Source organism: Thunnus maccoyii, chromosome 20, assembly GCF_910596095.1.
Source record: "Thunnus maccoyii chromosome 20, fThuMac1.1, whole genome shotgun sequence".
Taxonomy (NCBI): Eukaryota; Metazoa; Chordata; class Actinopteri; order Scombriformes; family Scombridae; genus Thunnus; species Thunnus maccoyii.
In genome coordinates this window covers 2,803,494-2,830,836 of record NC_056552.1, presented here as the reverse complement: position 1 = coordinate 2,830,836, position 27,343 = coordinate 2,803,494, and the positions used below count along the sequence as shown (strand labels likewise).

The following is a 27,343-nucleotide window of genomic DNA, read 5'->3' as shown; positions in this document are numbered from 1 at the left end:
GAGATTTAGACTAAACCATGAAAAACAGACCAAAAATACACTAAAGCATGAAGACAGGGGCGTCCACTCATGCTCTAATTTCCTTGGCTGAATGTCGTCTTGTTCTGTTATATAATAACAATAATAATATAGTTTAGCACTCTTCATACAGGCTACAAGCTCAGTGTGTACCAATTAAATTAGAAAAGAGCAGACAAGTTAAACAACAGTTAAAGTATTAAAAAGAGAGAAAGTTCAAAAATAAAAAAGTCCGGCGTCTGGCTTCCAGCAGGAAGGACGATGTAGAGGACGGTCCGACCCGCTCATCATCTTCGTTAACAGCACTTCAGAGTCACAGGAGTGGAAATGTCCTTCAACCCCCAAACAGCTATTTTCACGGTAATTAACCGCGTACACTCAGTCAAGCAGCCGCCCACTCGAGTTAACAATCACAACCGTTTGACTCTGTGAGTGTTCATCAATCACAGACGTCATTAAGTCACATTAAGCAGGTGACAGAGGTGAGCTGGAAGAAGAGTGTAAAGGGTTGAAAACATGTTAAAAAAAAACAAGTACTGTATAGTTCTTATATTTCAGGAGATTTTTCTTTATCAGTTTATTTTTGACTCATGAAATAATTGCTGGAAGGAGACAAAATGTAGAAAAATAGTCTTAATTAGTTTCTACATTTTATTTATTTGTAATGTACCCAGTTTCCAGAAGTGTTGTCACTACATGACCCAGAATGCCTTGCAACGACCCTCACTGTGCTGCTGTAAAATGTAAGTGGAGCGAGAGAGATTATAGGTAAGTGTTGGGTGTTTTTTCAGCAGAGAGACAGACTTGAGATTGATGCTCAGTTACTGAAACATTTTCTGTCATAAAGACTCAACTGAAGCTGCTGTAAATATCTGGATGTGATGTAATTCAGTCTATTTTGGGGCCTGTTATCCACAGAAATATATACACAGACCAGTAAATGAAAACCAAAGTGCGTCACAGGTTTGGCTTAGCTCCCAAAAACACACTGAGCCAGATGTACTGAGGGGGGTTTTGTGCCTGTTTTTCAGGTAAAAATATGACACATTCTGCTCCAAACACGTAGGCTGTATTTGTATTTTTGGGCTCCTCGTTGCACTTAAAGGAGGATTACGCAAATAATCTCAAACATTTTCTTAGTGCATCTGACCCACTGTTTTTCTTCTACAGTTAGGATTTGAGCTCAAACACAAAACTCCCAATAAGAAAAGTAAAAGTTTGACAGTTCATGATAAATATTGGAAGATGGTGAGTTTTAACCAATAGTGGATTCAACGTTTGTAACCTGCTCACTTCATTTCATTGTGAAGTATGTTCTCACACACACTCACTCACACTGACAATTTAAACTTTCTGCTGTGAAGTTCGATATATTTCCCCAAGAAAACAGGATAATTAGAGCACAAGCTGTTCCACAGCTGCAAGAAACGAGCAGGAAAACAAGCTACAACTGTGTGTGTGTGTGTGTACTGTATAGTGTACATGTATATTTCAAGAGACAGACAGGGAGATATCTGTCATTAGTGTGGGTTTTTTTCAGTTTTATTAGACGTTACTGGACTCTGCATTAAGTCCAACGTACCTTAAAGCCCCTGGAAAGGCAAATCCATGATTGGCTATTAATCATGTAATTTGGGATCTAACGTGCATATAGTAAACACCTAAAAAGTAGTTCAATCATATTTAAGAGAAAGATGATTGACGTGGCTATCTGGTCAAGCTGACTTCACAACACTTACTCTCATCTCCCCTCATGAGAAAACAATGCAGTGCACTTTTCTTTGCTTTTAGCTAGAATGAGAATTCAAATTAGCCTGATATGGTTTGAAAGTTACTGTGTTAAGCTAACTAGCAGACTTGGCTACACCATCCAAATCTGTATTAATCACGGAGTGGATAAGTCGCTCAAAAGTGTAGCATAGCAATGCTAATGCTAACCGTTTCATGTAAGTGAATGAAAGATGCTAAAACACTTAGCTTCGTAGTCTGGAAGGTATAGTTCAATAAAAACAGATATGTGTGGTCTACTCTAGTCTGCTAGTTAGCTGATTAGTCTAGATAACCAGTAGACCACTGGGGTAATTGATAATAAGCTCAAAAGTTTTGAATAGAAAAGTTAATGCTAACCATTTCATGTAAGTGAATGAAAGATGCTAAAACGATTAGCGCCATACTCCGGGGGATATAGTTAAATAAAAACAGTTTCAGATGGTCTAACCTAGTTTGTTAGTTAGTGGATTATTCAAGCTTTCAACCAAGTAGGGTCCATTTGATAGATTTGGTAGTTAATAGCAAAATGTTTAAGCTAATGCTAACCGTTTCATGTAAGTGAATGGCAGATGCTAAAACGATTAGCGCCATACTCCAGGAGGTATAGTTAAATAAAAACAGTTTCAGGTTGTTTAACCTAGTTTGTTAGTTAGTGGATTATTCAAGCTTTCAACCAAGTAGGATCCATTTGATAGATTTGGTATTTTATTCCATATCAGCAAAACATTTTAGTGAATGAATAGAAAATAAAACAGTACTTGAGCTGAAACTGAGCTGTCAATCAAACATGATCTGGACACGCCCACACAGTCCCGAGAAATGGTTTGAGCAGCCAAATGAGCTGTTTTTGAGCTCAGTTTTCTAATAGTTATGAATGTTTATTTTCATTCAGATTTTTGTGGATGTTTAATGAGACACTCAACTTTGGTATCATATATGCATTTTATATGAGTATTACAGTCTTCATTAGGAGGATTGAATTACCTGTTATTGTATGTCTCACATGGTAAATTTCCACAGAATTAATTCCATCAGTACAACAACAGAATCATATCTTACACCTCTGCTGCTTTCACTGTCACACAAATCCAGTTTTTATTCATTAATTAATCCGCCAGCCACTGCTATTTTGACATTCTCTTCGATTGCCGTTAAGCTGCCGTCTATGAATGCCAAAAATGAAAGCCTGCCAGGAGAGTTGTCCTGGATTTAGCAAAGACAAGACAGTAAACATGGAGGAAACAAACAAACAGCAGCAGAGAGCAGGGTAACTGTCATTTGAGAACTACTTTTTGAGAAGTTACATTGATTGAAATTCATGAAATGCGTCTGTTTTTCTATTAAATATGAAAATGTTCCTGTTTTTTGGCAGCCCCAGACTCCCTTGGAGTTACAACCGTATTGAACGAGTCTGCAGAGCAAAATTGACAACCAGTGCGAGTTGGTGTTCAGTGCAAATGCAGCGAGTAGTGTGTCCTTTACTTAGCGGGGGGGGTCAGGATGTGAAGGTTCTTGTTAAATGAAGGAGGATGTTTTTTTGCCTATTTTTGAGGTTTGACATTTAGCAGCGTCTTGTAATCCTGTGTGGGATGGGGCCGAATGTTTGGCATGAAATAAAAAGTAACTGGGCTGATGGGAATGTCAATAGTTTTCCAGGTATTTGCTCATAAAACGAAGTATCGGACAAATCGAAATTTTGATCTGGTGGCTGTAGATCAATAAAAAGCCATTATGATTCATCCTCTGGGGAACATGAATGTCTGAACCAGGTTTCATGACAATCCATCCGTAGCAGCCAGGTTTCCATCCAAATGTAACGCAAATATCAATCACATTTCCAGAATATTGGCAAAAGAAAATATGAATTAATGCTCATTTACATCCACTCTCGTTATGTGAATATTAGCAGATAAACAGCAGGTGGCGCTAAGTCTCCAGTCTGTGCCGTTAAACCGTCGCAGAAGAAGAAGACACAATGAGATGACGTCGTTAAAAGAGCGACGGTCAAAGCTTAAATGATGGAACTATGACATTTCTGTTAGTTTCATGTATTGATGTGAGGAAGGTTACAGTCTCCTCATCATCATCGTCGCTCCACACAGATCTGATGTTTTCAGCTCTTCGGTGACGTTTAAGTCACATGATTCGTGCACGTCATCACTCATTCGCTACGTCTGTATTTTGCTTTCATGGAAACGTTTCCACCTCAGCGATGCGTTAAATCTTTTTTGCAATATTTTATGTAAATTGCAAAATGCAAATAAAACCGTGTGGATAGAAACTCATGAAAGAGCGTCGACCTCGTCTCCTAGAGGTGATGTTTATGTACGACGACTTTGAGGTAAACATAATGTTGGCTTGGTTTTCTGTTACATAATGAGGAAATATTCTTAACCAACATATCTGGAGAGTTACAAAAAACGTTGATGCTGAACTAAAATGTTTCATTTATTTTACACCAAAACATCTGATCTGCAGTATAACATCTGGTCGTAGCAACTACATTAATAATAAGTGTTTTTATGGTTATTTTTAGGCACTAACAGAACTCAGAGAAGTTTAGAGAAAGATTGTGTTTATTAAGATTTAACAAAATCCACCATCTTTCACTGACATAAAACTCATAAAACATAAACAAAGCTTTTCATTCACTCGGTTACATTTGTTACCACGCCATAATTGGGAAAACAAATCACTCATATGTGAACTTAATTTCTGGGAGACGCAGTTGTGAATTTTTAAAAAAAAAACATTCTTATTAAACACAGTCTGAGGTTTTTTTAACCACCGTCTGATAATCGAGTTGTAATTGGAGTCGGACTCAGCAGCTCTGCTAGACGGCAACAAGTAAAACTAATCAAACATATGGAGATGTAAAGCAGAATACATGCATAAGGAAATAAGGAGGTTCTATATCTATGAGCAGCCGGCTTTATAGAAAGTTTGATTAATTGTTTCTGAGCAAATTTGCAACTTTTAAAAGCTTGATTGCCAAAATATAATTTTTCATACTGTGAATGATAAGTATCCGGTGTAATCATTGTAACCCGTGTTTTAATAATCCAAAAAAAAAAAGTCTTCTTTCTCTCTCTCACACACACACACACACACACACTTCCTCAGACGATATGACCCGCCGTCACCCTCACCAGACCTGATTATCATGCCAGACACCTTCACCTTCTCTCTCTCTCTCTCACTCCTTCCCTCTTTGTGAGCAGTTATAATAGGATGGAGGGATGAGTGACAGAGAGAGAGAGGAGGAGGAGGAGGAGGAGATTCATCGGGGAAGATCTGAGACTCGTCCTGTCAGAAAGTAAGAGCGATGAAGAGGCAGAGACACGAGACAGAAAGTCGTATCTGGTGCTGCAAAAAAAAAAAAGAAAATTGACCTCGACTCTGTTCACGATCGAACTCAATCACAAACGCTAAAACAAAAGTTGCTGCCAGTGTCTAAACAAAACCATAAAAATGTTTAATATTGCTGTAATAACTATGAGCAGATACGTATTGCAAGATCAGATATTTTGGTGGAAAATAAAAGAACTACATTGTCTACTAAAAACATTCAGTATCAACATTTTTGCAACTTTTTTTTTTACAACATTTCGCCATTTCTTTACCCTTTATTTAACCAGGTAAAAGTCTTGTTGAGATTAAAGGATAGGAGGTCAGGTTTGGGTCTTAATACAATACTTTGGTGCCATTATGTAGGTGGAGATGTGTCTTATTCCTCTCTGAAGCTAATTCCCTTTCAACTACACTGTAAGTTCAGCTGATGCTAATATGAAGCTTCAGCAGCCTCAGTTTGCTAAATCAAGTCCAAAGTTACAGCCTGTCCAGGATGAAATTCTCTCTTTCTGTTTCCTCAGAATGTAGTTCCTTGCTGAGCCGCGGCGGAGGGATACATTCTAGTGTAGATTCACGGCAAGAACCGCATGCTATGTATTTATTTACACACTTCACACCTTCTTCACCACCTGTTGTCAGCTCAACTGGTGACATTTTCTCTCGCAGCATTTTTCTCATCACTTGTAGTTTGTAGTTTCACAACACAGCAGATAAACACAGACTGAACTATATTCATGTCAAGCCCAGAGGCAGCAGCGAGTCGAGGAGGTCTGGAGGACAACGAGAGCAGCTAGAGATCGATCCCAAGACACTCAAAGAGTTGGAGCAGGTTGTTACATAAAATATTAGTGTCTAACAACACAGACTGCAAAAGCACTCCAGCTACCAAATCTGAAGAAAATAAATCACTTCAGAGTTTTTCTCTGAGCGTTTTGAGTCGTAAAAGCCAGACAACCTCAACAGACTTACACAACACTACCAGAACGTATCCCTCCGCCACAGCTCAGCAAGGAACTTCAAGCAAAGGAAACAAAAAGAGATCCGTTAAAACCGGGCCAACAGGGCAGCATAAACACCGTGACAACACACTACAAACAAGTCAACACAAAATCCAGAGTAAAGACAAGATGTACGGACAGGTAGGATCATCCAAAACTATCTCAAACATAGTAAGGACAATAAATTTAAAAGCAACAGTACTATTTTTCATTTTGTTGACAGCAAACATAACTCAGCCAGCGTCACGTCTCCTGCCAAACATATCTGCTGTTGCACTTCAGTCGTATATATCAACATAATTTCCAGCAGATTAGAGACTGAAGGAGGAAAAAAGTGTGAGACAAAGTGTTAAAGGGGAGTTATGAGTGGAGGCAGAAGCACTGATACACTGCAGAAATGTGTGTTTGTGTGAGTCATTACATGCCTGCGTGCACATCCAGTCTATCTGCCCATCAGCCCCAGTACACCGGCTATCTGTAGCCCAAATATAGCACGAGGGTTCGGTGTGATTACAACCTCCCGTCGGCTGCAGTCCCCTCTAATGAAGCGCTTCTCTGAAAGGTCACCGCAAGTTCCACGCTTATAAAGAGCTGTTACGGCGGCCATCTTCCTCATATTTACGCCACATAAAGGTGACATCAGGCAACAACATTAGAAAAGTTTCAAAGGCAAAAAACGTGTTGGTTCTCAGATCTCAGAGCTCTCTCGGCAATCAGCTTCAGAGCCGTTTGATGATGTGAGATGTGAAAGATTTTTTTAAGGGTTGTTTTTCTTCCCACACAATTCAGAAATAAAGCAATTAGAATTTAAGAATTTCTGGTGGTGTGATGCTAAATGCAGGCAAGCTGCAGTCATTTCCACAAATGAGATTTATTTGAAGCCGTGATCCTGAGTCATGAGAGCATCACAAGCACATTGTTAGAGGATGGTAAGTATTATAATCAGAGAGTGAAGACAGTGTGGGTGGAATATTTTATTTAATCAGTTCAGGGTATTTTTTTAAGAGCCAGGTTCAAGAGGAGGACTTTTGATGCGGGTTTAAATTTCTCTAACAGACAGGAGACTGCAGCAAATTAATAACAACTTTCACTCCAACTTTTACACTGAAGAGGTGCCCCTGAGCAAGGCGTCTGACCTGCAGCTCCTCTGCTGGGGAAAGAAAAGTGGTTTTACAGCTAAGAGTGAAGTGTAAAATAATAGAGATGAGTGAGTGTGAAGCAGGAAGTTACAGAACCTGCTACACATGACGAGTAAACTGAACAATTCAAGAACCATACAAATCAAATACCTTTATATCTAGAACTTGGACTGTTTCCTGAAGATGAACATAAGATGGTTGGTTTCAGATCATCTGGAAGAGTCTTGAAGGTAAAGAATCCATCAACAGTTATTTTTCCAGACATGGCCCGTTAGCACAATTTAGCCAAAGTAGCTAACGTTATTCCAAAGCTGTGTCTCAAATCACATACTTCCGTTAGTACACTTCTGTGTAGTACACTGTGTACTTACTTGCGTAGTGTGCGAATTTTGACAGGGTAATGTTGTCTCAAATCAAACACAGCCGTTGTGCACTTACCGGAAATGATGACTACAAATTTGCATTAGCTAGCGTTAGCATTCACGTTTGTGCTAATCATTACAGACTGCTAAATTAACCCAATAAACATATTGATGGCTTATATCCGACAACAGTATAGTGGTGCTTAGTGCTAAAAAACACATGTATAACTTGTACTGTGTCTCAAATCGTATACTTCTGTACTTACACTTAACATTTTGAGTGCATAAGTGCGTTCACACTGACAAGTATGGAAAAACGCAGTGCACTGTGAGTACCTGGATGGTGCACTCAAAATGGTCAAATAGTTGAGTGTGGAACTATGGACGCTTCTCACCCTCAATGGTCGACATCTTGGCTACGTAGCGGAAGGGGAGGGACCACTTTTCAAACTGGAAATGGCGGCCGGGTACGTTGTAACTTCGGTGAACATCGCCACATTATACAAATGTAAGTTATACATGTGTTTTTTAGCACTAAGCACCACTATACTGTTGTCAGTTATAAGCCATTAGTATGTTTTTTGGGTTGATTTAGCAGTCTGTAATGATTTGGTAGCGCGAATGCTAACGCTATTTGCGATCGTCATTTCCGGTAAGTGCACAGCGACCGTGTTTGATTTGAGACAACACTGCCCTGTCAAAATTCGCGCACTACGCCAGTAAGTACATAATGTACACAGTGTACTACATGAACGTGTACTAATGGAAGTATGTGATTTGAGACACAGCTTTACATTTGTATAATGTGGCGATGTTCACCGTAGTTACAACGTACCCGGCCGCCATTTCCAGTTTGAAAAGCGGTCCCTCCCCCTCCGCTACGTAGCCAAGATGGCGACCATTGAGGGCGAGAAGTGTCCATAGTTCCATACTCAACTTTTTGACCATTTTGAGTGCATTTTTCCATACTTCTCAGTGCGAACGCACTCAAAATGTTAAGTGTAAGTACAGAAGTACGCGATTTGTGACGTAGCATTAGTGTGCACCGCTCTGTGTTCCCAGTAAGCTAGTGGTGGCGTCATACCTCGCTACGTCCAGCTACACTTTACTGTTAGTACATTCAAGGAAACAGAGCTTTTAGATTTGACAACAATGTTCAGCTAAATAAAATTGGAATGAAATCCATTAACAAACCTGGTGTTGAGAAAAGAATCATGTGAATTTGGTTTCTTGCATTATAAAGCTGGAAACTCACACAACCACCGAATAAAAATAACAAAACAAAAAAAAATCAAAACCAAGCACGATGTTCACCATGATGGAAACGAGTGACTGTCTGAAAGGATAAAAAGACCTAAACACCTTTGAATTACTTCATAAAATGCTCAGCAGTAAACTTAGTTATGTACAACTTGCAGTAAATAGATTCAAAACATAAAATGAAACTTTAATTCTGATCTAAACCAGGCAACCAGACAATAAGACTACAGAAACCAGGAGGCTGTTGAGTAGATGGAAGGGTCAGCTGGTGGGTAGTGAAACTCTTCACTCAACATACGACCAGCTGAAAGTCTGAAGAGTTCATGACGTCTCGCTCTGGGTTTATTTAATCAAAGAAAAACACAAACCTTTCAGTGAGTTTCTCTCTGAGGTGACGTGAACTTAATTAAACCAACAAGCTGATGACAGCAGAACTTCATGACCTTTTTTTTTTTTTAGTTTTTTCTGTTTTAAGTACTCAGTGTTGCTGTAAATATCTCCTCTTTAAACTCAAGACCTAAAACTTTTTTTATTTGTCTTTTATTAAATTAAATTCGGGGTTATTTTTTCACATCTCGCACCGCATCGTAATTTTCATTCTCCTGTTTTATTCATTTTTACCTTGTTTTATCTTCTATTTTATTTCACTCACTTTTAAATCCCACTTTTATGTGTCTTTTTTATACTGCATTATGATTCTTTTCTTTATGCCTTTTATGTTTTATGTAAAGCACTTTGAAAGGTGCCACAGAAATAAACTTACCTTCGCCTCAGTCAGCACCATCCGAGGGTGAACAGATTCTCAGCTCTGACTCTCTGATGATGATTTTTTTTTTTTTTTTTTACCTCAAACTCTCTGTGAGATCAAACAAGCAGCTACAGGCAGGTGTGTATCTTTGTTTTGCATGGATGTGAAACAGTGAAATTGTGTTAGATAGAAAAAAAAAAAAAGAATAAGAAGAAAAGCAAGCAGGCTCAACAGGAAAATCCCTCACCTCCTTGTTTTTCACCTTTTACAAGGTGAAAAATTTTGATCTCACACACCAAATGTCTCGCTTTTACTTTTGCTTTTTTTTTTCTGATTTGTCACAGAGACACATGATGTCCAACTGGATTTTTGTGGTTGATTATTTGACAGCATTTCATTCTCACATACATTAAAAAAAAACATGGATTCGCTCCGATCGTGTATCCAGCTTGAATAAATAAACAAGAAGCACAAAAATCACAAAGACAAATGAAAGTATATCAGAAGTTTAGGTAGATAAATGCAGTTAGTTTTACGAAATCTTGAGTTTCACAGCTCTCAGTTTGTTGTTGGATCAGATTATTTGGTTTGTTATAAAGCAAAATCTCCTCGACATGGGTTCCAACATATCTATAGAACAGTTTTTGCACCCTGCATGTTTGCTCTCTGCCTCTGATGCAAATTCCTAAACTGTGAATCGTAAATGCGTTACCACCACAGACACACCTGTTTCTAGCCAAGAAGAACTCTAAAAGATCTATAAAATTGACCTCCTCCCATCTCACATTTCTCTCTGGCTGCTTCTGAACTATCAAACTGTGTTTTCTGGCGAAATTCAGGCAATAATTCCTCTCACAGAGGTGCACACGAGGTTTTTCAGGCCAACTCGAGTACTCGGCACGGCTCCAGCAGAGCAGAGCAGAGCGGAGCGGAGCAGAGGAGGAGACTGAAGCAGCTTCTGAGGTGGTGATGAAGACTGGTTTCCATGCCTACATGCCAGGAGTCTCACAGTGGGTTTTTTGCAGGAGCTGTAGACCCCTCTCGGTTAAGTTCAAGCACTGAAGACGGCAAAATAAACCCAGAAAAAACCACAGATCCAAAGCAGTCAGTTCAGACTCCTGCTAAAAAACATCTTTACGTTGGTCTGAATAACTGATTCACTCTCTGCGGTTTAATGGGATGACAAAGGGCTCAAACACTGGGTGGACTTCACACCCAGCTGGCCACATATATCAAACAATAATATAACTCACAGTAGTATTAGATACTTTAGATAAATACTGATATTATCATCTAAATTCTCATAAATAGCTTGATTAATTTCAGAAAGGTTTTCACAAGCTACCAACAGCTAATTTATCAATTAAACCCTACATTTGTCCACTTGATTTAATCAGAGGCAGTGAACACAACACTCATATATTATCACCTTATTAGCAACTAGTTTCTTATTTCCAACATCCAGCAGTTACGGAGCAACATTATCATTCATGTGGAGTCGTGTTTCTGTCCACCTGGTGAATGTAAGTCCAATATTCACTCTCTTTTAGCTCTGTTTTTGGTCTCCACCAACTCCAGCTGCTAGATGCTCCACTATGTTCACCAGCTAGTCTACAGCTAACTGTGTCTGTTTGGTGCTGCGGCTGAAAACGACGCTATGAGAGACGCTGAGAGTGAACCAGAACAGTAAAGTTGCAGCCGGACAGATAAACAACAAGCTGAAACTCACTATAAAGCTCCGTAAAGCCGAGAGGAGCTGCAGAGTCTCTGATAATTCTCTGTAGGTTCATCACTACGAGCCACAACCAACACATTATTACACACTGACAGATGATTTCTTCTTCCTCTGCGTTTTTCTTAACAAGGTTATAAAGTGAATGTTACACATCTGTCATTAGTTCTCTCCGTTTGCTTTGAAAGCTGACTGACGGATCTATTCTGTCGCTGACAAAAACAGCTAATTGATATTCAAGCTACGGTCGTACGACTCACCTTTGAATTGATACAGATGTAACTGCTATTTACAGATCTGTGTTGCCAGCTTGTTGATGGAGATTGTGAGGAAAGTAATGAATAAGAAATGTGTCAACAGGCATATATTATCAGTTCAATATTCATGCATCAAGGTAATATCAGTATCATTATATACTGTGTTATTAGTCTGTCACACAAGACGAATGTCATATTTACTGTTATTTCCTATTTCTTCTTATTTCTTTCTCTTGTAGCTGCAGTGAGAAAACAATATAAATATAAAAAACCGCCAATATAGAGCAAATAAACAGCAAACCCTCCTCTTCATCTTCTTCCATGTGTAAGTTCTTTGACTTCAGAGCTTAACCTTACAAGTTGTTTCCCTCCTTACATGCATTTTACCGCCTTTTGAGAAAAAAACGCAGGGATAAAAATGAAGTGAGAAAATATGCTGGAGGAGCTTTATGTTCAGTCGGTTCCCGAGAGGAGGACTTCCTATCTGTCTTTACACTCGCCGCCCACACACACACACACACACTCTCACATATATCCACACACACACACGTATGAAATTGAAGTCATGACATATTTATTTTCAATACCATCACTTTGACTTTAGCTACATATTGAAGGTATATTTCCTCTGAAGAAGGTAGAAGACATCTGTAGAGATGATACTTGTTGCTTCTGATGTTTTCCGGCAGACTGGATGCTGATGTTTCTGTCATGCGAAGTGGAAAAAGCAGTCACCGAGCATGAACGTTTAGATGTTATTGAAGGTGTCGAGTGTTATTTCACACACCAGTCATATATATCTAATAAGGGAGGCAACTGTTTAGACTGGAACCTATCAAGAGATCAGAGCAGCAGAAGAAAAACCTGTTTTCCAGCTGAGAATCGTTGGATGAACATTTTCATGCACTCGAGGAAACTAAAGGACAACAAAGACTGAGGCTTGTGCGTGTAATGAAGTTATGGTGTTGACTGTGTCAGTGTGAGAGTTCACGATGATAAATGTTCATTTTCAGACTAATTATTTTGATTAAAACGATGCACCTGCTGCCGTTTTTTAAAAAATGTGATTGTTTATATGACCTTGAAGACATCCACTTTCTGCAGAGAGGTGACAGTAGGCCAGTTATTTTTATTAATTATGGAGCAATGAATATGTTTTGAGGACTGAAAGGCCTCTATTTTTGTTAAAGAAGAAGAAGAAGATATCTCGTGCACAGCAGTGTCTGTCTGCTGGCTGCCAGCTGATGCTCTTCAAGCACCAGGAGATTAAGAATGATGGTCAAGCTTGTGTTTTTTTTTGTTTTGTGCTATGACCAACATATTTTCCTGACCTTAAAATTAAAATTGCTCGTCTGTCTTGTAATTCATAGCGAAAGTGGAAGGAACGACAAACAGGTTGGATGTCAATTCAAACGAGGCAGCGCAAAAAAGAAGTTTGGGAAGGGATTTTGTCCTCAGATGTTGCGCTGAAACGTCTCAGAACCACATCTGTGCAACATCATTCTGTCAACAAGAGCAGAAATGTGCAGAAATGGAAATAAGCTTAAATATGTAAATAATTTCTGCTCCCCAAACACTTGTGAGGATACTTTTATGGAGTCTTTATTAGGATACTTCTGTAATCTGGGCTTGAAACATACTTTGTCTTAAATGTAATGTTTTTGCAGCCGAGACTTTCAACTTTGCACTGAACATTGTGTTTGCACCATTAAAATGGAGCTCACAAATTTCAGTTGAAATTAGTTTGAGGCGTTCGTTTCATTCTTCACCTCCACATGGTTGTTGTGTGGCAGCAAAACGCTCACGGAGGAAACCTTGAAACCTTACTGGCAAATAAAAGTTAAACTACGGCAACTGATCCATCCTGACTTGTTGAACACCTTCTTGAGATACCTAAACATGCATGAGGCTTCTTTGTCCTGCATGAACTCGTGAAGAGCTGCTTTTAGCGCAGCTCTCATGGGCTTTGACACCAGCAGTGAGGATGACGAGGCTCTTCCTCTGACAAAGCGAGCAGGAGGAGAGGACGAGCGTCAGAAGTATCTTGACTCATCCTGGCAGGATCAGCTTGACCTGCGGTCATTCCCGGAGTCTCGACGGCCTGGATGGAGGTCATCATTGTTGCTGTTAATAGCAGCGCTTCCCTGAAGTCCTGTGACACCCCCCCTGCAGCCGGGGATCATGTGCGTGTGCTTAGTTTTTGTGTTCACACGAGTGTAGATCTGACGAAAACTGACATCTGTGTGCTTTTTTTCCATGAGTGTCTCCGTGCTCATGTATGTGTTGATACTTGTTGGTGTCCATTAACTTCAGTCGGCAACTGAAGAAGAAGAAGAGAGCCAGATAACAAGCTCAGTATCAGACCAGAACAGGAGGAGGTGCGACTCCTCGGTGTCAGTTCTGTGATGTCAAAGTCCATCACAGACTCTCTGCTCCAAAAGAGTCTCTTCTCTTTACCGCAGATGTCTTCAGTTATTAATCGTGGACTGAACATGTTGTCTTGTTCCTTGTTCTTTATTTAAGTCACCTCACCAGCACATCTTCACCACCTGCACTCATGTATAGACTGTTTAAATGAGAGAAACATCTGGATGCAGTGTTTATTGTTTGTTAGATATTGAGCGTGTGGTCTCATCAGTCACGTACTCGTCTATATAGATGCTTAACAAATACCAAGAACTCTCGCCACGTCTTCACTTTGTTTTTCGAGGATTGTTTGGTTTGTTGCACCGACTGCATCAACAGCCGCTGCAGCCTCTTCAGCTTTCTCCTGTTTTTAATACTGCTGCATGTACATCTGCATTCATGAGGGCTTCTGCATTGACCGTTTATGGTTAACTGTGGGAGTGAAAGGGGTCAGATCATTTTTGGCATGCGTGGTTTTCGGCTTTTGTGCACTTTTATTATGGATCCTACGCACTGGTTTATAAATGAGACCCCTGCTGTTGTGATTCTGGAGAGAACTCAGGAGGAAATTCCTTCTCTTCAGCACCGCTTATGTAAAAACGTTCTCCAGAGAGAGACTTAAATCTTGCCGTTTTATCATCTCAGATTCAAATTCACTTTTTCGGTTTCCGGCTTTTAAAGACGACGACAACAGAGAGAGAAATAAAGAACCTGATAGATCGGGAAATCCTCATACCAGACTTTTTTTTTTTTTGAGCTGATTTTTTTGGGGCCTTCTCTGTCGCCAGAGGGGGGGGGGGGGGTTCCCCAGGGAGCGTCTTCCTTGCGGGGTTTGCTCCCAGTCCGTTCCATTAACATGGTGTTAAAAGCAGCCTGTCCCCGGTGTAACGTCCCCTGCTTGCTGCTGCACACACCGCCTGTTGATGCTTGTTGTCAGGACTATTAAGCCCTGAGAGAGAAAGAGAGGAAGGCAGCAGAGCATGTTATAAACCAGTAAACTCCCTAATCCCCCCCCCCCCCCCCATATACCGGACCACATACGACCCCTGAGCTCTGCAGAGATGAAATAGAAGCAAACATACAAGCTCCTCAACTTTGATGATCGTGTAGAATTATTTCACTTCCCTTTTTCAGCTTTGATGTGTCACTAATCATGACATTTTTTTTGTCTTTGTATTGAAAAGACAAAAACATTTTTCCGCCTATAACACATACAAAAGGTTAAGACAATACTTTCTGACTTCCTCAACTTAAAAAGTGATGATATGTTAGTGTTGTGAGTAGTTGTTTCTGCTCAAAACAAGCAGACAAAACCTCACTTACAGGCAGTCTGACACCAGAGGAAAGTAACTGGCCGGGCATTTGATTTTATGGGGCGACCCACGACCCCCCCGACCCCCCGTAAATCCCCCGCCCCCCAACCATCACCACTCAACTACCCGTCCAACCTGCACAAACATCAGCCACGCTTAATTTGCATACAATAGTGCATCAACAATCACTCATGACCGCAGTTTAATGATTTAGTTTTATGACTGTTACAGGCCGGCTCAGTGTAGGCCACTCTCTCTCTCTCTCACACACACACACGCACACACACACGCACACACACACACACATGGTCCAGGGCTCGAACAATGTCACTTTCCAACGAGCGTGATTCCGTTTTAATTGAACGTTTTGATCGTTAACAGGTGTTTTGGTTTAACTGGTGACCGTGTTAACTGGTGACTTTCAGCTGAACGTGTGTGGCTGCTCGTAACGGTGGCAGCTGGCTCCTGAAAGCCTGATCAATTTTACTTTAATCAAAACATTTTTGGCAATTTTGACATGCTTGTTATACAATAATGATGTTTTATGGTGTGTTTAAGGTCTGGTTAGGTTTAAGGAAAGATCATGTTTTGGGTTAAAATGATCGTAAGATATTAAAGGCACCCCTGGTACCTACTAAGGGTGTGCTCGAATACAAATACGTTATTCAGCAAAGCACAAATAGTGGGGTTTTTTTACGAATATTTGTTTCATACAAATATTTGAAAAATTATTTGTTTTTGGGAAGAAAAAAAAACATGTTAAATACCAGCCAGCAGGTCAGTTATAGTCGCTATCTCAGTGTCTCTTCTCTGCTCCGCTGTGACGTCTATCAGCAGGTCTCAACGAGGGGAGTCACATCCACCTGCTACATGACGCACATTTCTTAATTTGCACTTTAATTTTCTAAAATTAAAAGCGTAATAAAAACAAAAACAGGATTTTTTAAGCCTCTTTCCACTTTTATTCGAATACAAATACAAATAATTTTGCTGCCTCAACAAATACAGATACAAATACAAATACTGGACCCTCTGCACATCCCTGGTACCTACAGGAGGGACTCAGAGCTTCAGCACCGCGTTCACAGCTGTTGGGTTCAAATGACAGACACTTTATCAACAGTATTCACCCTCAATTTGTTCAGTTATAGTTAAACTACAGAGAAAAACAATTATTAATTTACTGTTGTCGACTGAGGAGCTTAGGAAGCGATGAATGCATGTAAATATCAGAACTCATTTGCTTATGCGTGATGACTGGAGATATTCCTGGAGTGAGTACCAACTCCTGTAATATATAAATATAAAATGATTAAAAACAACACGGACCAAATTAAATTAGTAAACTTGACTTTTCCACATTTTATGTTGGGAGCTCTTAAATGCAGAACAGGAATCACAGTTCCCCCTTCTGCTTTAATTGGCTGGTTTGCATTTGTTTAGCTCACAGAATTACCATTTCCATGTGAAAGCTGTCTTCTCTGGCTGTGTGGTTGTAGTGGGGGGTCATTAGAGGAGGAAGTCTAAGCTGTTTTTCCACTACATGGTGCTGGCTCGGGCTCAACTCTACTCGCTTTACGTCTCTGGATTTCATTTCCCACTGAAGACAGTAACCAGTCAAAGCAGGGAGGCTGGTTATAGTAAAGAGAAGAACGTCTGAGACTCTCATGAGACATATGATCCCTAAGAGATCTGATCTTCTACAAGCAGCCAAAACCTCTGTTAAGCCGTTAGCTGAGTAGTTTTGTTAGTCGACTGAAAGCGTGTTGTGTTACTATGACAACCTGCATGTCAGCTGCAACCACCTGCACATTAAACAGTTTTTCAATATGGAGATTTTTGATATTTATCGCATGCTTATTCTGTTCTGTTGTGTCCGATAACATAAAATATAGGCTGTAATTAAAAACACACAATCAAAGGGTGAAATCTTCAGTCAGACGTCGGGGTGTTTGGTCTTATCTCAGACTTTCAGCTATTATTTAAAATTAAAAACGTCCTTATAGCTCTGATGGAGCTGATATATAAACGCTGCTTTATTACAAACAACTCCGCTGTGTAACAGCTGACTTGTGTACATGTGTAGCAGAACACACAACGTTTAATTACCGTCAGATGATGATCGATCTGGTGTTTATGAAGATATCGCTGCTGCGCTACATGTGTAAACGCGCACATCACTCTCAATTTAAAGACACTCACTGTTAAAATAACTGATCTTATAATACATCCACCGCCTGTATGTGTCTTGTTATGTGCAGCATCATATTTCTCCTCCCTCCAACACTCTGCATTAACTTTGCATTAAAATACCAGTTTTAAGGAGCAGCGGCGGCCCACAAGACCTACAGGATGGACCCAAAGCTTTGGTACCAAGCACTCACAGCTGCTTTTCACTGTTGCTGAACACGAACACAATAAAAAGGCTCAGTATAGTTTTATATTTTTAAAAAACGGCTCAGTCATTTCCTCAAACTGTAGTGGTCACTGTAGTTTTTAGCATTTGTCTGTGACTACTTTCAGCGGAGGATGGATCCGCATTTGATGCTCGAGTGAGTATTTCTGGCAGCAGGACGGTGTGTGTGTGGGATTGAGTCAGAATAAACTACAGTGTGTGTGTGTGTGTTCATGGTGATGAAGTGCAGCAGTGTGACTCATTGATGTGTTTTCAACCCTCACATACTGCTCATATTCTGACCCTCCACAGTTTCATAATTCGTCTCTATAGCAAACCACAAACCGTTTTTCATTCATAAACACCTCATCAGTCATTAATATGTTTGTAATTAATGCTTGATTAAGCTTCCAGAGAGCAGAAAGTTTGTAGGTTTTACACTGTTTGTCAATGGAGACATTAAATTATGGTCCTGAGTTACCTTAAACGGGAGAATATAACAGCTTGAAGAATGCATTTTTTATTTTTTTTTTAACAAATATGGGTCAATTTAATCCAAAACACCCTCTGCAGTATGAACAAAAAAGCATATCAGCTGCACAAAAATTTTAAAAAGTTGATCTATTTTTATTTTTATACATTCTGGGTCACTTTAGGAAGAGGTTTAGGGTGTTTTTACTGCTCTCAAATGTAAAAATCTGTAAATTTGACCTGAATATTTTGTACTGGTAAATAGGTTTTGAACAACAATGGAGCTCTACGGCACAAAGGAATAAGATATAAGAACAGCAATACTTGTTAGTAGATCAATTCATGGTTCATTTTGGTCTTTTCATGAGACTTGTTGACAATAAGGAAAATATAGAATAACACCTCAAATCTAACTGTTGATACTGATAGAAAAGTATTCTCAGTCCTGTATTTCTGAACAAATGGAAACTAAACAAGTTAAACATCCAAAAATAGATCATATAAATAACAATGTCTTTGCCTAGAAGCAGTTCATCACTCAATATTTAGCAGCGTAACCCTGATTCTGTCTCAAAGCTTTCATGTATCTTGGCGTGTGTGCGATCAATATCTCATCAGTACCTTGTTAGTTTGATGTGCTGCTGCGAGAATTTAACAAACTGTTGAAACGGCTGCTGGGAAAAAGAAAAAATACAGATATTCAAACAATGTGGCTGCAGACGCTTCTTTTGTCAGTTAGTCGCATTTACAGCAACATGTGTAGTTTTAAGGTTTTGTGGTTTGCAGTTTTAAGATTTTTTGTGCATTTTTTCATGTGTTTACCAGCAGATGATTTGACTCTTCAGCAGAAACACTTTTAAAAAGGCTTTTTAAAACCTCCAGAGAGCGGTCTAATCAGTGTGGATGTTGGTGATGTAGCAGCTGTCGGGGATGGCTCAGAGAAAAAGCTTTTTATAAATCCTGATGATCTTTGGCTGCTGAGAAGCTTCTTTAATTAGCTGCCAACCTTACAGACACACTCACGGTGCAGTTTACAATATGAAAGACACTTGTGTTTGTTAAGAAAACCTTGGTGCCAAGTGTCAAGCCTGATAAAACAAAGCTGGACTCAGACTGCAGGAGTTTTAAAATCCAAACCAATTTTGAAATCCGGTTGTATCACACACATGAGGAGAAACTTCCCTCTAATCTCAAACATGCACAAACTACAAGATATTACTAAGATTATTGCACCAGAAGGAGAAACCACCTCACATGATCTCACATGATCTGGGTCACGGGGAAGCAGATGTAAACAAAATGCTTTGCAGTGAGAAAAAAAAAAAAACAAAAGCAGAAAGCAAACGAGTCTGGACGAAGAAGTATGCTAGCTAACGTTAGCCTTGAGGGCTAGAATGTTTACCGCTGCTCGGCAACACCGTCAGCTCTCTCTCATTGGCTACTGTGGTCCCACATGGAAAGTTATCAGGGCGGCCATGATGAGTGAGCGAGCAGTTCTGGAGGTTTAAGATTGGATCTGTAAACATCTCACATTACCAGATAATCTGGACCCGACATCGAGTCCCAGACCAGATCTCTCCTCCGGTTGTCAGGAGGTGTAAATCACGGATAAATTGATGTAAAAGTGTGAGTTGGGTTTTTAAGATGCATTAAAACGTGACTGTGAAGAGTCTTTGTTTTGGCGGGAAGAGGGGTCAGTGGACTCTGAAGGTCTGTTTGTGTGAGTTTGGCTGACAGGAAGTGATTATAGCACAGAAGCAGTTTGGTGCAGATCTGACTGCAGGTTGTGTTGATGTCATGATTTTTATTCTAACAAACATCTTCAATAACAAAATTATTATTATTACTAAAACTCAAAGTATAATTATAATCTTCAGTCACTTAGAAAACAGCAGGTTATGTCAATACTACTATTACAGAAGATTGTCATTGTATTACATGTACAACACAAAAGAAAAACAAACTTCTCCTCCTCCTCCTCTTCTGCTTCTTCTTCTTCTCCTTTCTCCTCTTTTTCTTCTTCTTCTCCCTCTTTTTCCTTCTCTTCTGGGGCGGCTGTGGCTCAGTAGGTAGAGCAGGTCGTCTACTAATCAGAAGATCGGCGGGCGGTACGATCCCCGGCTCCTCCGGTCTGCATGTCTAAGTATCTTTGGGCAAGACGCTGAAGCCCATATTGCTCCTGACGGCTGTAAAGCGCTTTGAGTGGTTGGAAGACTAGAAAGGCGCCATTTACCATTTACCTCCTCTTCTTCTTCTTCTTCCTCAAATACATCAGCAGCAGTAAATGAAAGTGTAGTTTTCATTAAAGCTGCAGCACAAGATAGAAAGTGATATTACCGTCTGTATTAGTGTTGTCCTAGTGTTTTAATGTATGATACGAGTGGTTTTTCAGGCTTTTATCCTCTTTACTGCAGGCTGTAATTTCGCTGCTGACCCCACGCTGTGAACTGTGACCTCGAATTTCAAGATCACAGGTGTCGTTTTCACAGCAACTGCTAAATTTTTCCTCTGGTGATGTGCATGTTTTGTGCTTCACCGTGTGTATCAGCAGCAAACAGCAACTTTTGTCCAGTCCAGAGCTTCACATCAGTCAGTATTTTAGCTGATAAAACACCGAGCTAGTATCTCTAAGTGTGTCTGTCTCTTTTCCTCAGACAGATGATCAAAAAGCCCATGACCCGCGCCGTGTCGTGTATCAGAGGAAAAAAAGAAAAAAAGGCTAACTGTCTCAAGTCGAGTCCTTGATCCTGAGGCCTGATGTCTGCATGATGACGCCGCGTGTTGTTTGGCCTTTTTGCTCTTACTCTCGCTGAGCTTCTCACACATTCGCGTAGCTGTCAGTCATGTAAGTCGGCCTTCATCATCGTCATCGTACCTCTCGTCTCCCCTCTGGGTCAACCGCTGTAGCGGGAAGGGGTCGCGGTCAGTCGTGTTGTGACCACCTCACAGTCACAGTGAGCAACCAGAATGTGTCACCGCTGAACTGGTGAGAAAATATTTCACCAAGGTCAACTTGGAGGATGATTCATACATAATAATAATTACCTTTTCTGTCGTGCAATTCTGTAGGTGGCTTGAAAACTAACTGCATTCACTACAGACGTTCAGTAGTAGTAAACAAGCAGAGATACACTGGATAACTGACTGTGTGTTGTCTGCACACACATCGCCTTCATAAATTAATAGCGAGATGTGTAATTCCTCTTTTATGACCTTGCTGCTCGTTGTGAAGACTGTACATGTAAACGTCAGGCAGCGAGACAGAGACGGGACTTTGAGAAGATCAGTTTTTGACAGCCGTACTGTTTTTGTGCAGAATTTAGGCAGATCTGCAGTTGTTTGACAGTGTTGATGAATCTCTGACTCGGTATCTGTTCTCCAATACGTAACGATGAATCTTTACACACCTGTTATATACAGGTATTTGTGTTTATATTTATGCTTAACCTCTTAAACTTGAATTTGATTTTCTGTAGCTAAACCACCTTTACATAACATGGAGAATTCTACACACTTTGTGCAGCATTTTAAGTCACATTTTCGTACTATTTTCAATGTTTTTAGAAAGAGGATCCATGTCTTTTTTGTATCTTGTGCAGGTAAACGACGTGATACAATGGTTTAACACTAATCCATTGATCACCACTGGCAGGCCTGACTCTAGACAACAGGGAGTCCTACGCAAGATTTTCTTTTGGGGCCCTCCTTAAACTGAAATTACACCTCAAGGATCCACATGATGTAAATTTGTTGCCACTTTGTTGTAGTCTGTAAAGCCACTACACTACAAGGGTTACTTCTACTTCTACTGCACATGTGGATCGCGTCCTCCAACCGGACTCCAGAAAGTAGCATAAAGAGAACTATACGTATCCTTGGTGTCCACATCTGTCCATGAGTATATTCAAGCCTTTACTTTGCCGAGAACTATGAAATAAAACTGTAAACTAACCATATTGTACTTAGACTATTATATTTATTTTACAGTTGTATCCAACCATTGGTGAGATCATGTTAGACTTTGCTACGCTTGGTGTTAATAAAGAATCAAAATATGTTAGTTACTATTCTTCTTGAATGTCATCGCCGTCCAGAAGCACAAATGCGTTGGACGAGTCATGTTTGGATGCCGAAGTAGGCTCTCAAAGCCAGGAACGACACCTGTACAGCTGTGATGTAGTCCGCCATTGTTGTTGTGCTTGAAGTTGGTGTTAGCACTGCTAGGAAGTTTGAGGCGTGTACTGTTACGTAACAACTTTGCTCTGTAGACTGTGGAAAAACAAGCTTGTTCACTAGTTGAACCAACTGTGAACCGGCACCAGCCCAGAACCAGAACCAGAGCTAGGTTTGAGTTGGTGGAAAGGGAGTAACAGAAAGTCTTTTGGTGAGAAACAGTGAATGTAAACAAAACTCCACAAATTTGCCAACCATGCAAACAGAAGAGAAGTTTCTAAAGTTCTCCAAATTCTACTGCAGTCGTTTTTTATTTAACTTTTATTCAGCTTTACAGTAGCTTTCACTTCAGTTAAGTTAAGATTTGACTTCCTTTAAAGTGAAAAAAGAGTGCTGGTTTTCGTTTTTTGAGTCCACATGGTCTTCTCCTTCTTCTTCTCAGGCAAAAATGATTCTCAGGCATTTTCTTACACATCTGTACACATTTTATGTGACAAGTACAAATGTCCCTGTGATTCGGCATGTAGCCACACTAATCCATTATGGAGAGTGTTGCTGTTCATCTCAGATTGTGTATTTAGTTTTTTTAGTTTGATGCTTTTTTGTGCATGTCCTGTTCAAAACTTAAAGAGACAGGAGCTAAAACTGCCTGTTTCAGACAGAGGCTGAAGTGAGGGGCTGCATAAAGGACCAGTAGAAGATAAATAAGGAGTTTTTAACTGGAAATCATGCAAAGATATTCCAGTAGAGCCCCAGAAAATACATTTACAATCAAATAAATGTACTACTATAGACAGTATATTAGGCTATATATACATTTTCTGCACACACATACACACATGTGTAAAGACAGACCTGCTGGTGGGTATAATGAGGTCAGTATGCTCCGCTCTGAAGCTGCCAGCTCTGGTATCGCGTGTTCATCCCACCCTGATCATTAACAGCTACAATATACACGTTCCTACATCGAGGGTTGTCATGTATTTGTTACAGATCACCAATTTCTGTGCCGTGCCCACAGTGGCAGAAAATAAACCAGACTGCAATGCAGCTGCGAGACCGGCTACGTTTGAGATAATAGAGCGAAAAGTCAGGGAGTGAAAACCCTGAACGTGAATTAGAATAACAGTTGTGTAAGATGAAGAAATTCAAGGATGAACTATTAGAGAGGACTGCAAGCTGGCTCTCAGGTGTCCAAGTGTGTGTGTGTGTGTCTGTGTCTGTGTGTGTGTGTGTGAGATAATACCTACAGTCCATCTGGGCCCAGTAAAGGTTACGGTGACAGGTGTAATATTTCCAAGTAGGAGATGTCATGTGAAGTGTGTTATGAGTGCAGAGCGGTGGCCTTTTCTATAGGTTAAGCTGATCACTGACAACACCCTTTGTACACGCACACACGCACACACACACACACACACAAGTTATTTATATCACACACACAAAAACATCTTCAGATTTATTCTTACTTAATTATCTTTGCTTTCAGCTCTGGAAAACAGTTGAGTTACATGTGTGTCAGTGTTTGTGATCTGGAAGCCGAATGAGGAAAACATCTGGCAAAAACGTGACACACACTGATTATAGTGTTCACATGGTTTGTCATGTGATTTCATTCAGAAGATATCTGCTGGTTCATGACGGGATTCTTTTAAATTCATGACTAAAAATGTAAATAACAAATCATGCTAACAGACCAAAGGTTAGCATGTTAGCATGTTACACCAACTATCTGAAATAAATAACTGAAAACACCTGTGTGTGTTATCTACATGCATGGTAACGTACTAATGTTAGCCTGTAAGCGTGTTAACAAGCTAACATGTTAAATGTAAATATACTAAACGTTAGCATACATGCTAACAGGCTAATGTGCTATTAGCATTTAGCTCACTTAGCGTTGAGTGTCCTAACATGGCCACCGTACAGAAGACAAATTATTTTGATTTGATTTGAACATCATCAGGACAAACTTAATATTTTAAAGAACAGAACAGTTGATTCTACGTTTCCATCATCATATAACTTCTTTATTTTCAGAGCAGCTTTCTGTCATGTTTTTTTCTTTCAGATGATTTACTTGGTTGATAATAACAAGTTACATTATTCATTTAAGCTGCTGTTGCTTCCTCACAAGGAGGAACAACAACAACACCCACATGACTCCATACTGTAAACTCATATCATCATGTTAACATGGATACAGTAACTGTGTGGGCACACACATAAACACACGTGTCTCTGAACCTAAGAATATTTCACTTATTGTCTCGTATGGAGCAGTAATGCTAAAACTGACTTTACTGTAACTGAGCTGAAATGGACGCGATGAGACACAGGAACAATTTGAATTTCAAAACTTTTGACAAATCATCAAGTAGCAGCAGCCTCTGACTGCAATTATAAAATGAGTATGTAGTTAAAGAAGCTCACAAAAGGCTAATAGGAGCCACAACATTCAGGTGTTTCTTAAAAATGAAAACTGTTGATAAATTGTTGATATATTGACAGACAAATGCAGATTGCTTGATTATTATATTGCAAATAATTTGTCACACTACTCCTTTAAGTAAAGAGAGGACTTTAACTCTTTAAGGAGTATTATTTCATCATTATTCATCCTGTGTAGTAATAGTAGTGTTTTGTCAGCCAAACCTAACATTAGTATTTTATGTCAGTTAAAGAAAAAATGAAAAATAAAGAAAATTATCTCTTATAATTTGTACCAAACTGCACCAACCTCTCTTTAAAATGTAAAAATTAACCATTAAATACCTGCAAAATAATTATAAATTTCCAGAAAACTGGTATAAAATTAAAGGACCAATAAAATAAAGTGTTCCCATATTTGTTATTAGTCATATGGTGTCAAATAACTTCACATTTAAGTCCCTTTTCAGGTTCAGGTGGTGTTTACATTATTTTTTCACTCCCTGTAGATAATAAAACATGAAAACTTTAGTAAAACTCTTCAGCCCGGTGCAGGGTGACCTCTGTACCATCAGCTGCACGCTCGGCTATCGTCTGCATGTTATTAAGGATCATCACACGGCGGAGCAGAGGACCAAGACGAACTCCGAGCACTTTGATAAGTGCAAACCACTCGCTCTGCTCTCCGTGAAAACCCTCTGTGGCCCGACATTTTGGCAGGACTAGCCTGTCACAGGAGCAGCAGCAGATGCTCGGTCGCTTCTCGGGAGGAGGTGAACTTTTCAAACCAGTCAGACAAAGTCGACACGAGTCAAGAACAAAGGCAGACAAAACAGCTGCTGGAAGATCTCTCACAGCTGAACCTGGATTAAAGAAAAAAAAAAAAGCTGTTTCATGTTTTGCAGATTAGCTTGTGGATTAAATTAGCCTCGTTATTAACCCCTGTCTCCTTCTGTCTTTCTTTTCTGTGTTTGTCTCCAGGCGGTGGAAACAAATCTGGCCTCCAAAGACAGTCACTGGGTGTTTGTGAATGAGGTAAGACATGACACTCCACATGAACATCACAGGAGGAGGCGGGGAATGAAATATCCTCTCTGCTCCTCCATAATTGATCTCATGGTTGTGGACAGAATGTTAACCATGACAGGATATGATCTGTAATAGACATGGAAGATGAGTCAGACAGATAACTCAGTCAAATCTGAACACACAGACATAAAACACATATTTATATCCTTCAGAGGATCATTATCTCTGACGTCCATCAGCAATAAACCTCCATAAATACACTCAGAAATCAGACTGTTTGCCAAAAATGTAAACAAATGTGATGTAAAAACAGGTCTGACAGAGAACAGCAGGGCCTGTCTGCAGCTGACGTCACATTTGATGAGTTTTTATGGCGTCTTGCTCTCTATTGGTCGCCAACAGGCCGATGGGGTTTAAGACATTCAGAGCATGTGACACCAATCGGTGTCAAACATATAATCAGTTTTCTTCTCCATCATCATTATCATCTTTATCTTATTAGCGTGACAGGCTAATTGGTACTTAAAAGCTTTTTTTTTTAAAGTTTCGACAAACTTTCGCCTCTTCTTCGCATCGTTGCCTCCTTTTCCTCACGTCTTAGTCCCTCTCACCTGAGATATGAGTGGAGGAGGCGACACAAGTAGAGAGGAGTCGAGTCAACATGCATTTAATTAAATGAGACGTCTTTGCTTCGGAGCAACGTCAATTAAATATGACATGTGGCACAGCTGCATCATCTGTCTGTTGTTTTATCACAGGTGCCACAAAGGATACACCTGTGCATCCTCCATCATATCTCCTCCAGAAGGCCTCCTCTCTCCTCCAGAGAGGAGAGCTGAGATCTGTATCCGGGTCACAGGCGGGAGGACGATGGAGAGAGGAGACGAGGAGGAGGCACAGAATAGAGAAAATAGAAGAGCCTCTTTAATCTTTACTGTAGCTGCCTGTTAGCATCAGTCCAGACTTGGACTGCATTTATCTTTCTACACATAATCCTATCTTGGTTTGGATTACAGTCTTTTTTCTAATAAACCACAGCAGGAGGCCTGAGTTCTTCGCTCTGGTCTGGATTTTCCCCTCGGTTCGATTTCTCATCAGTCAGATGTGTGTCTGTGTCGGGAGCGAGAACATAAACTCTGACCAAAGACAACAACATCCTTCATGCTAGTTCAGGTCGGATCTTGATTATTTCTCCATCTAACTGCTGGCATCTGTTAAATTTGCTCGTTCACATCTCAGCAAGCAAAACACACCTGGCTACAGGAGCCGTTCACTTAATAGTCAGGTCGGATCACGTTCCCACCACAGATGAACCGCTCCAGAGTTGGTTTGTGACCCGACTGAGACCACCTCCTCTAAAGGGACTCTGTACGGTTGTTTTGGTCAGATTGATGAGTCTGACCGCTCCAAATGAATCACACCAGTCCCGCTCAACTACACTGAAAAGCACAAACACCTTTAGTAATAACCTCAGTAGTAACTGAACCTATACGT

General features: G+C 40.1%; 1 protein-coding gene across 8 annotated transcripts in view; it reads left to right on the top strand.

The window, feature by feature from the left end:
- Window positions 1-27,343, top strand: part of LOC121886498 (glutamate receptor ionotropic, delta-1-like) — a 313,546-nt gene that overhangs the window by 169,483 nt on the left and 116,720 nt on the right. For 2 of the 8 annotated variants that reach the window (XM_042396524.1, XM_042396523.1), the window contains one exon: window positions 25,802-25,855. In XM_042396524.1, coding sequence (XP_042252458.1) covers window positions 25,802-25,855 — 54 coding nt within the window. Of the gene's footprint in view, window positions 1-2,791; window positions 3,056-4,904; window positions 6,279-7,032; window positions 7,067-7,276; window positions 7,507-21,071; window positions 21,207-23,123; window positions 23,584-25,801; window positions 25,856-27,343 lie in introns of those variants that run through there. The other 6 variants (XM_042396531.1, XM_042396526.1, XM_042396527.1 and 3 more) reach the window with 6 other exon arrangements.